This window comes from Myotis brandtii, unplaced genomic scaffold (assembly GCF_000412655.1).
Source record: "Myotis brandtii unplaced genomic scaffold, ASM41265v1 scaffold332, whole genome shotgun sequence".
Lineage (NCBI taxonomy): Eukaryota > Metazoa > Chordata > Mammalia > Chiroptera > Vespertilionidae > Myotis > Myotis brandtii.
In genome coordinates, this window is record NW_005362797.1 from 958774 (window position 1) to 975230 (window position 16457).

Consider the following 16457-nt stretch of genomic DNA (forward strand, 5'->3'; position numbering starts at 1 on the left):
TTCCAATTACTTTAGCCTACAAAGAAATCACAACTTTCTAATTCCTATAAAACTAGTTTCCATACCACTTGCACTGCTTTGCCTTGCCTTCTATTCTAATAGGTGATGTGTTCAGGGAAGTTAAGATCCAAATTGTATTCTCATGCTTCCTTCTCAGAACCTAGCCCAATGCTCTATTTAGGAGGTACTCCATAGATGTGGACTGACTCACTGCATGCCTCTTGGGTTCCTTGTGAGGACCCTTTGGACCTCTTAGTGCCTTCATGTGTTCCACTCTGAGTCCCTTTGCCTTCACTCAGCAGGTATGGTGAGCTCTAAACCGCCCAAGTTTCCCTTGCTGCTACTTCCTCTAGACCAGCGGTTCTCAACCTGTGGGTCCCGACCCCTTTGGGGGTCAAACGACCCTTTCACAGGGGTCGCCTAAGACCTTCGGAAAACACATATATAATTACATACTGTTTTTGTGATTAATCACTATGCTTTAATTATGTTCAATTTGTAACAATGAAAATACATCCTGCATATCAGATATTTACATTACGATTCATAACAGTAGCAAAATTACAGTTATGAAGTAGCAACGAAAATAATTTTATGGTTGGGGGTCACCACAACATGAGGAACTGTATTAAAGGGTCGCGGCATTAGGAAGGTTGAGAACCACTGCTCTAGACTATAAGTCAGCTCTATGCTGCGACTGCAAGACTTGCCTTCTCTCCATATTGTCCATAGGACAGACACCAAACTTTGTTGTTCTCTGCTCCTCATAAAGTAGTTTTAAGTGTTTAACAAGACATAGAATTGTGCACATCTTTATATCTAATTTTTAAGGTAAAGCAAAGCTGATATTTTCTAGATTCCTTAATTACTTTTTTCTTTTCCCCAGCCCCACTTTCTAGCAGGTTTTCTACTGGCTAGATCACATAGCAACCAAGATTGTGTTGATTAATTATTGGGAGAAGTTGATCTTAGTTAATTCAACATTTTTGGAATACTTATTGTGTAAAAAAAACACCAAAGATGTTATTGAAAATTAAAAAATTAACAAAGAAAAAAGCTCATTTTCTAGGGAACGGAGGGCTAAACTTATTCCCAAATAATTATAGCATTTGTCAAATATGGTAAGTACATAATAATAGAAGCTTGAAGAGAATGCTCCGTGAGACAGACGAGAGGGAAGTAGGTTTAGAGTTGAACTATAAGGGAAGTCATCGTGAAGGACTTGGTCCTGAAGGAGGAGGGCAGAAAGAGCACGGTGGGTGTATCTTCACCCATTTGTTCTCAAATTATTATTCTAGTAAAATTTTCTCTGAAAATCTTATCTATAAAAAGGCATGTTAGAAGGCTCACAAGCTAATTATCACACTTTTATTTATTAAGTAATTGATGTATTGGTTGTTTCATGATAAATAATGACCTTTCCTTCTTAGACCCTTGATATGGCCTTTTAAATTAGTACAATGCATTAAGTGGTAAACATGCTTAATAAAAAATCCTATATAATAAAAGGCTAATATGCAAATCAACCGAATGGCGGAATGACCGGTCACTATGATACACACTGACCACCAGGGGGTAGACACTCAATGCAGGAGCTGCCACCTGGTGGTCAGTGTGCTCCCACAGGGGGAGCACTGCTCAGCCAGAAGCTGGGCTCATGGCTGGTGATCTCAGCGGCTATGGTGGGAGCCTCTCCCGCCTCTGCAGCAGCAGCGCTAAGGCCCCCTCGGGGGATGTCCGCCTGCCGGCTTAGGCCCGCTCCCCCTAAGCCAGCAGGCAGACATCCCCCGAGGGGTCCCGGACTGCAAGAGGGCACAGGCTGGGCTGAGGGATCTCCCCCGACCAGTGCACTAATGCTGTGCACCAGGCCTCTAGTCTATAATAGTAAAAGCATAATATGCTAATTAGACCTAACGTCCTTCCAGATGACCTTCTGGACAAAGCTGGGGCTATGAGGGCCGAGGCAAGCTGCTGCAGCTGCGAGAGCCGAACGCCTTGCACGAATTTTGTGCATTGGGCCTCTAGTTAGATAATAATAAAGGATGGCTGGCTTCTGCAAGCTTTGCAGTACTTCTAATGCTGTTTAATATGTGCTTATTTTATCCATGCTTTGTAGGCAGCTTGGATTTTGAAAGCACGAGCACTAACTGAAATGGTATACATCGATGAAATCGATGTAGATCAGGAAGGCATTGCGGAAATGATACTGGACGAAAATGCTATTGCTCAAGTTCCACGTAAGTGTTGGTTTTTCAGTTAAGTAAATGAAATGCCATTAGGAGGAGGAAATCTTGTGTTTACAAAATACGTAGTCAGGTATAGCATGTTTAAAAAATTCTTACGGCACACCAGTTGAAAATCACTGCTGTAAGCCTTTGATGAGTGGGTTAGTACTACTTACCTGACAGACTTAGTGTGAAGATTAAATATGATAACATAAGTAACCTGATAGACACTCAACAAATATTAGTTTCAAACACATTTCCCTAAAATATATTTCCTGTTATGAATGTCTTTTGCACCAGCACATTTCTGAAAATTCATTAGCTGATAGTCTTTACAATTTAATAAGTAATACATAAGTTGAATTCACTGTCTCACCTCATAGGCCCTGGAACATCCTTGAAACTCCCTGGAACTAATCAGACAGGAGGGCCTAGTCCAGCCATCAGGTATGTGTTTCTGTTTCATACCCTCTGCCACTAAATATTGTCCAGACTGTTAGAGACTCTTCCTTTATTGATCTTCTTTGTATTTGAACCATGTACAACCGTCACAGGCCAATCACTCAAGCGGGAAGACCCATTACAGGTTTCCTTAGACCCAGCACACAGAGTGGCAGGCCGGGCACCATGGAGCAGGCCATTCGAACACCCAGAACTGCCTACACGGCTCGCCCTGTCACCAGCTCGTCCGGAAGATTCGTCAGGCTGGGCACGGTGAGCTGTCAGAGCCTGGCACTGCCCAAGTAACATTATGTGACATCGCTTTGCACTGTTGTTGTAGTGGAGAATTATATGGAAGGTTTTTAAAGGCGATTCTTTTTAATTATGTTGCCTTTATAATTTTTCTGCATAAGTTTTAATTTGTGTTTCCAGAGAAGGTTTTCTATTTCTTGTTTTATCATTTTCTCCATAGGCTTCCATGCTTACAAGTCCGGATGGCCCTTTTATAAATCTGTCTAGACTGAATTTAACAAAATATGCCCAGAAACCTAAATTGGCAAAGGTATGTACTTCAAATTATGTTAGGAAGTTATATTAGAAGTATTATCGTAATAACATTGTAGGAACTGGATACAAATTTGTGAAGGAAAGGCCATGTTTTTATTGAAATGGGTATGTTTAATTACTATATATGTAAAATTCCTCTTAGTCTGGAGTTAAGGAAAGTCAGTCAGAAATAAAGCATATACAGTGTACTGTTATTCTAGGAAATTCTTTTTTTTCCTTATAAAGAACAGTAACTTAGAGCAAGGAAAGCAGATACGCAGCAGCATCTTCAGGGAGTGAAGCTAAGGAGGTCATCTCTATGTGTGTGTATTTTTTTTTTCTTTTGCAGCTTGGCCAATTCTCAGAAAAATGATTTTCTATCCTTGAGGATTTTAGGACTGTCAAAAAGAAGATTAAAAAAATGTACTCCTTCTAATTAGTATTTAATCAGGCGTCTCAATAAGGATTACTCAAGCCAGACAGTGGCAAGCCAAGTACATTAGTAATTCTAACTACTCAAAGATTAAATGCTCCTTTACATTAAAGAGGGAGCGAGAGGGAGGGAGGTAAGGAGGGAGGGAGAGGGAGAAAGCCCATGACCTTTCCAGTATAAAAATACTTGGAGGTGAGCGTGGAATAATTCAGAGCTAGAAGCACTTATCTTCTGGAAACTGGTTTAAGCCTAGCTCAGGTTTTAACTGTAATCTCTGTGAATTCTGTACATGAGTCCTGAGCTCATTCCTAATCTCAATTCTAATGGCATTTAACATATTTGCTAAATATCAAACACGCTAGGAAACCGAAATGGATACGAGCTATACAGACTTGGAGTTTAAACCAGGAAGAGAAATGCTAGTAGGTAGAAAGGGACTCAGATTAGCATAGTGCTGATGATATTTTCCTAAGTGCTTATTTGCAGTCCCGCCAGCTTCATAGCAGAATCACGAAGCTTTTCTCATTTCTCTTTTTGTTGTGAGAGTGGAGTGTTAAGAGCAGCCCGGATGGAATAGCTGGTTCCCTGCCTTTTCAGGCCATTTACTTGAGGTGGCTGGATGGCTAGTCGACACCAGTGCTGTTTCCTAACCACGAAGTTCAGTCAGTGGAGGCATTTCCCACAGTTAACTTGTGATGCTTCCAGGACAGACCTGTCTGTGTTACTAGATTTAGACTGAACTAGATTTTGTACATTTCTAGTACAACATGCCAGGTTCTTCAGTCTTTGGTCCCCAACTTGCTTGACTCCTCACAACTCATTTCTAATGTTGGCATATTGCTTGGGGTGTCTGTGTGACTCGACTCCCTGGCACTGTCTCAGGTGTTGTGCCATCTTTTTCATGGCAGTGGTAACACCAACTGCACTCTGAACTTTTTTGTTTTTCTGCATAATAGAACAAATGGAAGGTTACGTATATATTTTTAAAGAAAGACATTGTCCTGATTTTTTTTGTTGTTTCCAAGTCTTCTCTGTTAATAACCTTGATATCTTCCAGGGGTCCCAGCCTCTTTGCAAGTGCAAATAATGTTATTATGGACAGATGTAGTCCTACCAACAGATAATCCAGTAAATGCTTATTTATCCACATGAGTTGGGTGAAGGATCAAAATAATGGCTCCCAGCCCTGGTTGCCCATTAGAGTCATCTGAATAATAAGCAGACTCCCCCCGCCCTCCCCCCCCCACACTTTACCCTTAAACTCTACTCTGTTTCAGAAGAAATGTCTAGGTTTTCCGATGTCTAAAGTGTTATTATTAATATCATAATCACTGTGTAATATATGTTAAGTGTGCCAAAATGGGGTGAATCTGGTTTTTTTTGGCAGTCTTAGTGTCTTTCCCCCCATTTATCTCTTTCTAATAAAATAGTATGTACAATATGAAAAAAATGTTCAGTTATTTGAGCTTTCCAGTTTGTACTCTGTAAAAGACAGGAGTTAGTTGTAAATAGCCATATTTTGAAATGGGTAATTGTGACAAATGATAGATTGACACATTATTTATAAATCCCAGGCACTTTAGAGTACCTTCTTATTCTGGTTCAATCCAGCTGTTGTCAAAACTGTCTGAGTTTTGATATAATAATAGAGTGCTTTTGTTAAAATAAAATCTAATGTATTTTTGGCATTTTTTTCTTCGTAGGCTTTGTTTGAGTATATCTTTCATCATGAAAATGATGTGAAGACTGTAAGTTTTGAATTCATGCTTTTTTCTTTTATTTTAAGTTTTCTGACTTTGGGGATTTAAATTCTGAAATGTTCTGTTTCCTACCTTTCTTACCTTATAAACAGATAGAATTATTAAAGATTGGAGAACTACTAATATTTTCAAACCCACTGGATGGAGTTTTCATCTGGTAACTCCCAATACATATACACTACTTTATAGAATGTGCAATTAAGCAATTTGTTTTGTTTTTATTTAGTAAAACCACAAATTGTTGGTTCCTCTGTTTCCCCTTTTATTCACTAGTTTACTTATGATTTGTTACTTGATTGGGCTATTCTTTGAACCAGTAATTATTGAGTGCCTATGCATTGATACTATGATGTGTGCTAGGAGTACTGAGAAAGACAGAATCCCTGTATCTATTTTCCACTGGTATGGGCTTGCCACATTATAATTCTGTTCTGAATCAGTTTGTTCCATTAAAATGTCATTTTATTTTATTATTTTTTAAAATATATTTTTATTGCTTTCAGAGAGGGAGGGAGAGTGAGAGAGAGAAACAACAATGATGAGAGAGAATCATTGATCGGCTGCTTCCTGCACACCCCCAACTGGGGATCGAGCCCGCAACCCGGGCATGTGCCCTTGCCTGGAATTGAACCTGGGACCCTTCAGTCCACAGGCGGATGCTCTACCCACTGAGCCGAGCCAGCTAGGGCTAAAATGTCATTTTAGATTTTCCCTCAAATGTTATTTTCTGAATGGAAGAAGAATTTAAATAATGAACCAGAAGCATTCTTTTTTTTTTTTTTTTAATGAATGTTTTGCAACTTAGCTGGGGAAAAAAGGGAATTCTGTTTTTCAACATGCTGAAGAAATCAGAGGTGCTTTTATACTGGTTACTTGGGTGGCCTCCAGATTTCTTTGTAAATAAATTATTTCACACAAATTTAGAGAATATTAGATAAATACTGTAAAATGGTATTTAAATGTCAAGAAAAATCAAGTTGATCTTCTATGGAAAACTGTATTTCTGTCTTTGAATTCTTAATACTTTTTCCATTTGTCGGGGAAGCCAATATTAACAAATCTAGAATGGCATGTGGGTTGGTGATTCTGTATTTGTCTATAGACAGATATGGAGAATACTGTAGATAACTTTAGAGAATATTATGAAGTGGTATTTCAGTGTTAAGGAAAAGTAAAGTTGTCCTATGGAAACTGTTTTTCTGCCTTGGAGTTCTTAACATCTCCCCTACCTCCCCTTCCTTTTTGGGGCAATTTGACAGCATTGACAAAATAAAGTTGGTGATTCAGGAATCTTTATTTCCAAATGCTCTTTAATTTCATCATCCTGAAGTTGTCACAACTGTAACAATAGTGAAAGGATGACTCTTTTTTATTTTTTTATTTTTTAATATATTTTATTGATTTTTTACAGAGAGGAAGGGAGAGAGATAGAGAGTTAGAAACATCGATGAGAGAGAAACATCGATCAGCTGCCTCCTGCACATCCCCCACTGGGGATGTGCCCGCAACCCAGGTACATGCCCTTGACCAGAATTGAACCTGGGACCTTCCAGTCCGCAGGCCGACGCTCTATCCACTGAGCCAAACCGGCTTTGGCTTTTTTTTTTTTTTAACATTAGTGGTTGGGGCATTATTAGGAAATCAATTGGGGTGCTCAGTTGGACATTTCAACAACCATTAGGATGTGTAGCTCTGCTGAAGACTCTGCATATGGACTTCTGTACATTTATGGCTTTTATTTATGATCTTCTAAGCCTTTGATATTGAGATTCTGTAGTGGTTAAATTATTCAAAGATCCTTAAATATATATAGTCATTTATTTTTAAAAATTGGAACATTAGACTGATGATTGCCAGAGGGGAGGGGGTTTAGGGGACTGGGTGAAAAAGTTGGAAGGATTTGAGAAGTACAAATTGGTATTACAAAATAGTCATGGGGATGTAAAGTGCAGCATAGGGAATATAGTCAGTGATATTGCAATAACTATATATGGTGCCAGGTGGGTACTAGAAATATGGGAGGAGCACTTTGTAAAGTATATGTGATTGTCTAACCACTATGCTATAAACTTGAAACTAAGACAAAAAAATATTGAATATAAACTGTAATTAAAAATAAATAAATAATTGGGACTTTAAAGAAATACTATAGATTTTCTGTCACCACTTTAAAATTTAAAATTGTTAATATGAATCTTATTACTGTAATTTGTTTGGTGCTTAAGTTATTTTCAACATAAATTAGAAATAAAGAATAGAATTAGTTAAATAATTCTTCAGGGCCTCTTAGCACAGCAAGAGAGATGTGTAAGAAGGGGTGCCTGTCCTCAGGGGACTTGGGGCCCTTTTGAAATGGTCACCAATGGTTTTGTCTAGTGCAGCCTCCGTCTTCATATGAAGAATGATAATTTAAATGTATATCTTTATTATTTTAGTCTATATCAATAATTCATATTAATTTCCTTAATTGGGTGAGCACAAACATGGAGATCCTACTTAGGAGGACTTGTTTCAGGGCCGTATGTGAGAGTAAATCAGTCGCCTGGAATAAGCACCGAATCCTGTCTTGGAAAGTTAGAAAATGTAAAAAAGTTAGAAGGACATTTTTCTGAAAACAGAAGTCATTAGATTAAACATGAGAGTGAATCTGATCTATTTGCTGGAAGAGATCTTATAAAGATTGTTAAAATTAATATATGCAGATATTTACAGTACACCCCTGAATTTAGCTGATTGAAAACATGTTTTTCTAGTATTTCCAGGGATAATGCTAATTGAAGTTACACTTTTCCCATCATTTTTTTGCTTCCATTTTTATTTCTGACTTGGGGAAAAAAGAAAAATAAGCATATGAAAGTTATATGTGTCTTGTTTTTGAATATCTATGGCTTTCAAGTAGAGGTGTTGATTTTTCAAGTCTATTAGAACCCCAGCATGGGGACACCACTTTAAAAAAAAATAGTTTGCATATTTAAAAGTTTCCCCTGGAGCAAGAGAAGATGGGAAACACAAAGAAATGTTCTTAGTTTTGCAGTAGGAGAGCCAAGGAATATTTCTGACATTTATTTCAGAAAAAGGTTAATATTAAGAAATGGACAATAATAAGGGATATATTCTGAGATAACAGAACTGAAAACCCAAGTTCCTTTAACTGAAGTGTTGGCCATCATTACACTAACACTGTTTAAAGAATAAAAGTTTTTCAACCTTGAGAGAAAGAATAATAAGTATTACTTTAAAAAAATCAGAATTCTCTTTTAACTAATAACCTGAGTTTTTATTCACCAAATCTTTGCATGAGCTTCAAATTTCTATGAGCTTCAAATCTGTGTAAAGATTGATTTGCTTTTCTCTTATCCAAATGGTTTCCACTTCCTCTACATAAAATTCTCATTCCTGTTTAGTCATTCTTTGCCAAATCTTGAATAAACACGAGAAGGAACAAGCTAGAATACACAAGAGAGATGGGAGAAACACATGTAAAATATGAAAGCAACTAGGAGGATTTTTTTCAGTCTGCAGCAAAGGGAAGTCTGACCTTTGGAGTTATTGGAATGTGAAGTGATGTCAGAATAATGGAATGGAGGTTTTTGAAGATGGTCATTACCCCAGTACCCCAGCTTCTCCATGATCCTGTTTTCCAAACCCCTTTCTACCTGCTTCCTTTATCTTTTTCTGTTTCTCGGTGTCTCTATTAAAGTAGAGTCTGCAGTTGGACTGGGCTAACACCCTGAAGGCCTCACTGACACTGAATTGGGAGGCATTTTGGATCATTAGACAGTCAATAAATGGTGGGGAGAGGGTGGAAACGTATGGATTTTTGAAATACCACTTTTGTGCCTTGTATATTAAAATTGTATTCAAATATGTTGTACATCTGCTTCCCTTTAAGCAGTGTTTACTTGTCATCTGCTGTCAGCCCTCTGGTCTGGAACTGATTATTTGGGGAAAATTCCTGGGGCCATCTGGAAACATGAGCAACTTGAGTTGCTGTCTGATTTCTAATGCATGCTTTGATTGATGCAAATTATATGGTTGATTTCATTATTTATTGTTTCTGTTTATTGTTAGAAGAGAAAAATCCTAACCTAAAATGACTTGTTTTCCAAGGCCTTGGATCTGGCTGCCCTTTCCACAGAGCATTCTCAGTACAAAGACTGGTGGTGGAAAGTGCAGATTGGAAAATGTTACTACAGGTAAAATTTGGATTATTTGGGAAGGGCTTAGAAGTGGCAACATATTTTAGAGTCTCAAACCTGCTAATTTTGGGGGTTGGGGATGATAGATAGATTTTTCTCATGAAGAAATATCTTTGGCTTACTTGAGAAAGCACTTACTGAGCAATCACAGGGTGGCACAAAGAACTGACACCTTTAGAATAATATAATTTTAGCCCAGCAAGGATGGCTCAGTGGTTGAGCATGAACCTATGAACCAAGAGGTCACCCATTCTATTCCTGGTCAGAGCACATGCCTGGGTTGCGGCTCGATCCCTGGTGTGGGGCATGCAGGAGGCAGCTGATTGATGATTCTCTCTCATCATTGATGTTTTTATCTCTCTTTCCCTCTCCTTTCCTCCCTGAAATAAACATCCTATATAATAAAAGGCTAATATGCAAATCGACCAAACAGCGGAACAACTGGTCGCTATGATGCGCACTGACCACCAGGGGGCAGATGCTCAAAGCAGGAGCTGCCCCCTGGTGGTCAGTGTGCTCCCACAGGGGGAGCACCACTCAGCCAGAAGCCCTGAAGTCAGGCTCACTGCTGGCGAGTGCAGTGGTGGTGGCGGGAGCCTCTCCCGCCTCTGCGGCAGCACTAAGGATGTCCGACTGACGGCTTAGACCCGCTCCCCGTGGTGGGGAGCGGGCCTAAGCCGTCAGTTGGACATCCCCTGAGGGCTCCCGGACTGCAAAAGGGTGCAGGCCGGGCTGAGGGACCATCCCGCCCCACCCCCCCACCCCAGTGCACGAATTTCGTGTACTAGGCCTCTAATGTGTGTGTGTGTATATCTATCTATCTATCTATCTATCTATCTATATATATAGATATATAGATATATATATATAATATCTATATCTATATCTATATCTATATCTATATCTATATCTATATATATTTTTTTAAAAAACAAAATGAAACAAGGTAAACTGGTTACTGTGACCATCCTTCAATTCTTTAGTTTTCAGGCAGATACTGTGAGGAAAAGGAACTACATAAATGGAACCCAAGGGCTACTTTTTCTTTTAAAACTGCTTTCTGTTTAGATAGTTCACATAGAACTCTAAAGTATTTTTTCCTGTTGTTAGACTGAGGAAGTATTTTCTGTTAAAAGGTAATTTTAGATCATTGTAACATTAAACTTAGGAATATATTTCCTGAAGACAAACTTGAAATCTTGAGCTTCTGAGCAAGACCTTTAGAAATCTTTAATAATTAAAGATAAGCACAACTCAGATTCCTTCTGCCATCCATTTAGGATGGCATTTAAATGAGTGTACTTTTTCATATTATCGTTCTCTGTTCCTTAATAGGTTCTTATCTTTATTATGGCTGTAACATTCACTCATTCATTTACTCTCCCGTTAGATAGTTTCTTCCTTTAAATGATAGTTTCTTACAGGCCAGTGGGGAGAGAGGACAGTAAACAACAGTAAGCCCGGATCCCACTGTGATAGAAGCAGGCGCAGGTGCAGTGGGAACCTAGAGAAATCTCCTAATTTCAACTGGGGAGGCCAAGGATGGATGGATTACCAGGCCATGTAGCCCCAAACTGACTTCCGTCTTTTTACTCCTGACCAGTTAGTTCTTCTGGTCCTTTCTCTGCAGTAGCTTTCACAGTTGCTCCCTTACTATCCAGTCCCACCCCTGCCCTCATTCTGGCATTTAGTGCATTTGCTTGAATTATTACATTAGCTTCTTACCTGAATTGTCTGTATACACACACACACACACACACACACACACACACACACACACACTCACTGAGTGGCCAGATTATTATGACCAGCCAGATTATTATGACCACCCCATCAGTACTTCATTGACACTTGCAAAAATACTGAATATTGAAAACTTCCTAAGCAAATACTCTCAAGGTTTTATTATTATTTGCATAACTAATTCACTTCATTGTACTGATGGGGTGGTCATAATAATCTGGCCACTCAGTGTGTGTGTGTGTGTGTGTGTGTGTATTTTTTTTGGCCTCCATCAGTCTTTCCAACTGTCCATGTAATGTTGTGAAAGCACAGCTCTTGTTGGCTTCTCTGGCTAACTTTCGTTACCTTTAGAATGAAGTCTGGGTTTTAGGGGTGGTATCCAAGGTCTTGTCTCAGGCTGCACGTTTGCCCGCCTCTCCTATTCCTTATTGTGTCGTCCTTTTCAGCTAAGCCAGGACAACTTGGCATCTCCGCACCATGCTCTGCACTCTCCTGCCTGTGTGCTTATTCTGGTAATTTGCTTCTGTCTGAAATGTCCCCTCACCCTTACTTCACCCTATCGGTCAAAATCTTGTCTGTTGCTTCCTCCCTGAAACTACATTGGTTCGCTCCTCCTCTGAGCTCTCCAAGCACCTTTTGTTCTCATTGCCATGATACTAACTAAGTTTACCTGTGAGCGTGTTTTATTTCAGTCTTTATTGGTGCCTTTGGGACATGGTTGTTACCTTCACCTTTGCGTCTCCTTACCATCATGAAATGTGCATGCAGTCAGTGCTTGATGATTATTGAATTAAATTGCTGAGAAAACGTTGGCAGTTGGTGGGGATTATCTCTGGACTCTGACTCTGATATTGGCCTGTGTTCATGAATCTGACTGATGTTTTCATTACACTTGCTGTGTACATGGCCCACGCCATTTCCTTTGCACAAGAACCCAGGTGGTACATTCCTTTTGATAGTACTGGAAGAAATGAGCTCTTAAGGATGCAGTAATAAAAGACTTCTTTTTCTTTGGTTTCTGGGTATCTCAATGTCTCTGATTGCTTTTTTTTAAAAAATTGTTTTATGCTTCCATCTCCTTGCTTTTTTTTTTTTTTAAAAAGCTATTTCTGTTTTCTTATTTTTGTTTATATGTGTCTTTTTGCTGTAATCCCTTTTCAATCATTTTTGGAAAGAGACAACTTACTAGATAAAAATATACAGACTCTTGTGGATAATGAGGTGTTCATGGAAGTCAGTGATGAACTTCAGCCACATGTTTCAGACTTGCACGTTTAGTTCAAGTTATGTATATAAGTATGCTGTTTGCCAGAACTTTTAGCGTCTTTGGTAAAATTTTAATAACTACTCCTTGTAAAAGTTGTGAGATCTCTGAAGAGGTGGGGGCTTCTGTTGTATCATATATTCTCTAACTTTAGGCCAGTTTTTTTTTTGGGGGGGGGGTCACTTTTAACCCCTTTAATCCTGTGTCTTCTAATAGCTATTAGGGTATAGCCACACCAATGCTTGAGGCTTAGGTTAGGAAAGAGATCAAAGCTATCTTTTCTAGCCTTTAAGTGAAAGCAGCACAGTGGAACATACTGTGTGTAGTCCTGACTTTATTTCACAAAATAAAAGCAATATTAAAGTGCCTAAGTAGCTCCTAGAAGGCTCGGGGTATGGGGGGAGTAGTTATAAGAAAGCCCAACAAACCTATTAAAGACAGGCTGAGTATGCTGTAATGATTGAGTTAGTGGTAACGAAATGTTCCCCGGGCAGAAGGGGTGGGTGCTGACACCAGGACAGTTACAGTTAAACAAGGAACAAATCTCACAGTGGTAGGCTAGGACAGTCGACACCAGACACCAAAAGAGGAAAAGAAAATGTTTCTAGAATGACAAAATGGTATAGCTATCAACTCAAGTGGCATTTACTACTTACATCAACATTGTTTAAAAATGGTTTTAAAATTTGGATTTTTGTCTCAGAGCAAATGATGTTTTCTAAGAAAGGGCATCCTTTAGCTCTTCCAGTAAAATAGAGACTCTAAGCATTTATCCAGGTCACTTGCCATATGTCCCGCTGATCATAAGCTCTCTGGGCGGTGAACCCGTATGACCTGGCTCACCAGCAGCTCTTGGTCCTGCTGTGACTAGACTGCAGCAGACTACACAGCATTTGAGGGTTAGATAGACAGTGAATATGGGAACTAGACAATGTTTTACTAAACTATACAAACTACATGTTAATGTTAATGTATGTGGGGGGGCATTACCTTCTTTTTACGTGCTTACTCTTATAGATGTAATTTGTCTCTATCCAAAACCTTAGGATATGAATGCATATTAGAGTATTTATTTTTAAGATGCATGCCTAATTTTTTAATGGCTTTTCTTAGGTTAGGAATGTATCGTGAAGCAGAAAAGCAATTTAAATCAGCTCTGAAGCAGCAGGAAATGGTAGATACATTTCTCTACTTGGCAAAGGTAAGTATTCCTAATCTGAGTGGAATCTGCCTCCTCAGAACTGTGTAAATTCTGGCCAGCACATGGGGAGAGTTGCTAGGTTCTTCAGGAATATTTTGGCAAGCTAATATGTTCAGACTTAACTTATTTTTCTTTTTAGCAAGGGAAAGTGTGAGACCATATAGAGAAGAACCATTTTGGGAGAAATTGATGGCCATAAAAAAGATTTGAAAGATTGCCCATTAGAGCACAAGAAAATATCACGGGCTTACCACTCCTATGGGTGCAGGCTCCATAGAGGGCCCCCCCCCACCTTTTTATTTACAACACACTGTCTCCCACCTAAGCAGACTGTGCAAAACAGGGGTTGTTCTTATATAGGTCCTTTACTTCTTGGCTCTGCCGTAATAACAAAAACAATATTTTCCCTGTATGGACCACCTACTCAGTGTAAGGAATTGTATCAGGTCTGTTCCATACACATTTAATTTAACCCCTAGAGCAACTCCACAAGGTAGGTTTCAATATTTCCTTTCTGCTCTTAAGGAAAAGGAGATCGGGGAGGGTCAGTGAGATTTCAGGGTCACCTGGCTGTTGAGAGCTAGTATTCAGGCCCAGGACTTTGTGATTCCGGAGCCTACTCCCTGCCTCATCGTGCCACCCACAGCCACAGCCGAAGTGAGGGCACACCTAGAATTTTCAGTATTGGGGTAAAGTTACTTCTTGACCCTCACCAAGGCTACTTTAAATGAAACATTTGATGAATTGGTGGCTATGATGTCATCGTGCCGTACCTCTAAGTGTTTTTTCAATTGAAAAGTGTGGTGAAGGAGGTTGAAAAGAGGATGAGATATACATGGAAGTGCTACTACGTCGTAAATAGGTATTAAACGTTAGCATATTGAAAGAAAACAAATGAAAGCTGTGTTATGAACTTAGTGTGCTAATCTTAGTGCGTGTACAGTGGTTCCAAACACGATTGAACTGTCTGGTACCTAAATCTACTGCACCTTATATATTAAACTTCAACTCTTAAAGAAGTTACTAAGAATTACAGTAGACTTAAACTTTTCTGACAGCTTGAAATTAAAATTCAGGTCATACTATTTGACTACTTTCTTGTTGATAACCACTTGCCACATGGTTAAAAAATGTACTTTTAATTTTAACTATGTTAACTATATGGTTTGACTTATTTTTCCATAAATTAATTTGTTTAAATCCATTGTCTGCATGACAGTATACAGGTAAAATTTACTTATTTTTTTAATATATGAAGGAATGATTGTTAAGTAATAGGGATCAGCAGATTTTAGGAACAGAATTATTTCTTACAATCCTAGATGGTTAATTTAAAAATAATTAGTCAATATTTTATATTACTTAGCATATTAAATTATATAATTTATTATATTTTAAAAAGAAGTCAAAAAATATATAAGGTAAAGTTGAAAAATTTTTCACCCATACTTTCTCGCTAGTCTTATATTTTGGTAATAAACACTGTAAACAGTTTCCTGTGTATCTATTTGGGCCTCTTCAAAGCACAAACTAGCTGTGGAGGAAGAAATAGAGGACCCATGCTCATGAAGGAAAAAAGCCATAATCTTATGTTTCTATACATAAAATAATTCTCTAATTTAGAGATTCCTTTTAAATTCTCTATGTGGGTTATTCATGCTAATATCCTGATTGCTAATTAAATGAAAGCCATCAAGTGCCAACTCTCTCAACGTCCTGACCACACTCCTCACAAATTTGTTTCCCCTCTATTTCTGAGGGTCCTTTTCCAAAACCACCGTCTCCACAAGGTCTCCCCTGCTGCTCTTTCTCAGTGCCTGTTCCCTTCTTTCTCCAGTGTCTTCAACTTCAGTCTCATAATTGATTCTTTTGGCCAACCTGTAGACATATTCATGTCTTCTATCCTAAAAAGAGTTTCCGCTGATCTTTGTCTACTCACTGCTCCGTCTTTGTGACAATAATAAGCTCACAATAAGCATTTGTTGAAGGAATAAATGAATGAATGCTTCATATACAGCATGTGGAGATAAAATGATAACATCATTATTGGAAATCCTACACAATTTTTACTGTAATCTCTAGGAGATAATTTGTTACTAAGCAATTATGTAACCATTTGTCATAACAAATACTATATTATTTTAAGAACCAGTACTTTTACTGAACTGTGTCTTGGTTTTAGGTTTACACCTCATTGGATCAACCTGTGACTGCTTTAAACCTTTTCAAACAAGGCTTAGATAAGTTTCCAGGAGAAGTAACCCTACTTTGTGGAATTGCCAGGATCTATGAGGTGAGGTTCATAGTATTCAAAAAGTTGATGTAAAATTGAGGTTATATGCTTCTTAAGTAAGCCCATTGTCCTGTGGGGGCCTAGCAAGGAGAACAATTTATAAAACTAGGACTGCTGGCCTGTAGTTTACCAACAGAGTAAGAGATTTTAGTGTATGCATTTAGTAAAGCTGACTTTTTCTTAAGCAGTATTTCAAACATACATAAATGTATAGAGAATAGTATGAAATAGGGATTTAAGTTAGTTTCTATAGATTGCTAGTGGTCCCAGTACATTTATTGTACATTTATGGACCTTTTCCTAAGGCCTATAATGTCAAGTATAATTTTTTTTCTATATATGGTAGACATGA

At 38.5% G+C, this 16457-nt stretch overlaps 1 protein-coding gene across 4 annotated transcripts in view; it reads left to right on the top strand.

Annotated features, from left to right (window-relative positions):
- The window catches only part of TTC8 (tetratricopeptide repeat domain 8), a 37403-nt gene that overhangs the window by 12199 nt on the left and 8747 nt on the right, over positions 1 to 16457 (top strand). For 3 of the 4 annotated variants that reach the window (XM_005871173.2, XM_005871174.2, XM_014543668.1), the window contains 8 exons: positions 2117 to 2237; positions 2609 to 2672; positions 2780 to 2939; positions 3139 to 3228; positions 5349 to 5393; positions 9516 to 9601; positions 13725 to 13812; positions 15995 to 16105. In XM_005871173.2, coding sequence (XP_005871235.1) covers positions 2117 to 2237; positions 2609 to 2672; positions 2780 to 2939; positions 3139 to 3228; positions 5349 to 5393; positions 9516 to 9601; positions 13725 to 13812; positions 15995 to 16105 — 765 coding nt within the window. Of the gene's footprint in view, positions 1 to 2116; positions 2238 to 2608; positions 2673 to 2779; positions 2940 to 3138; positions 3229 to 5348; positions 5394 to 9515; positions 9602 to 13354; positions 13511 to 13724; positions 13813 to 15994; positions 16106 to 16457 lie in introns of those variants that run through there. The other variant, XM_014543669.1, reaches the window with a different exon arrangement.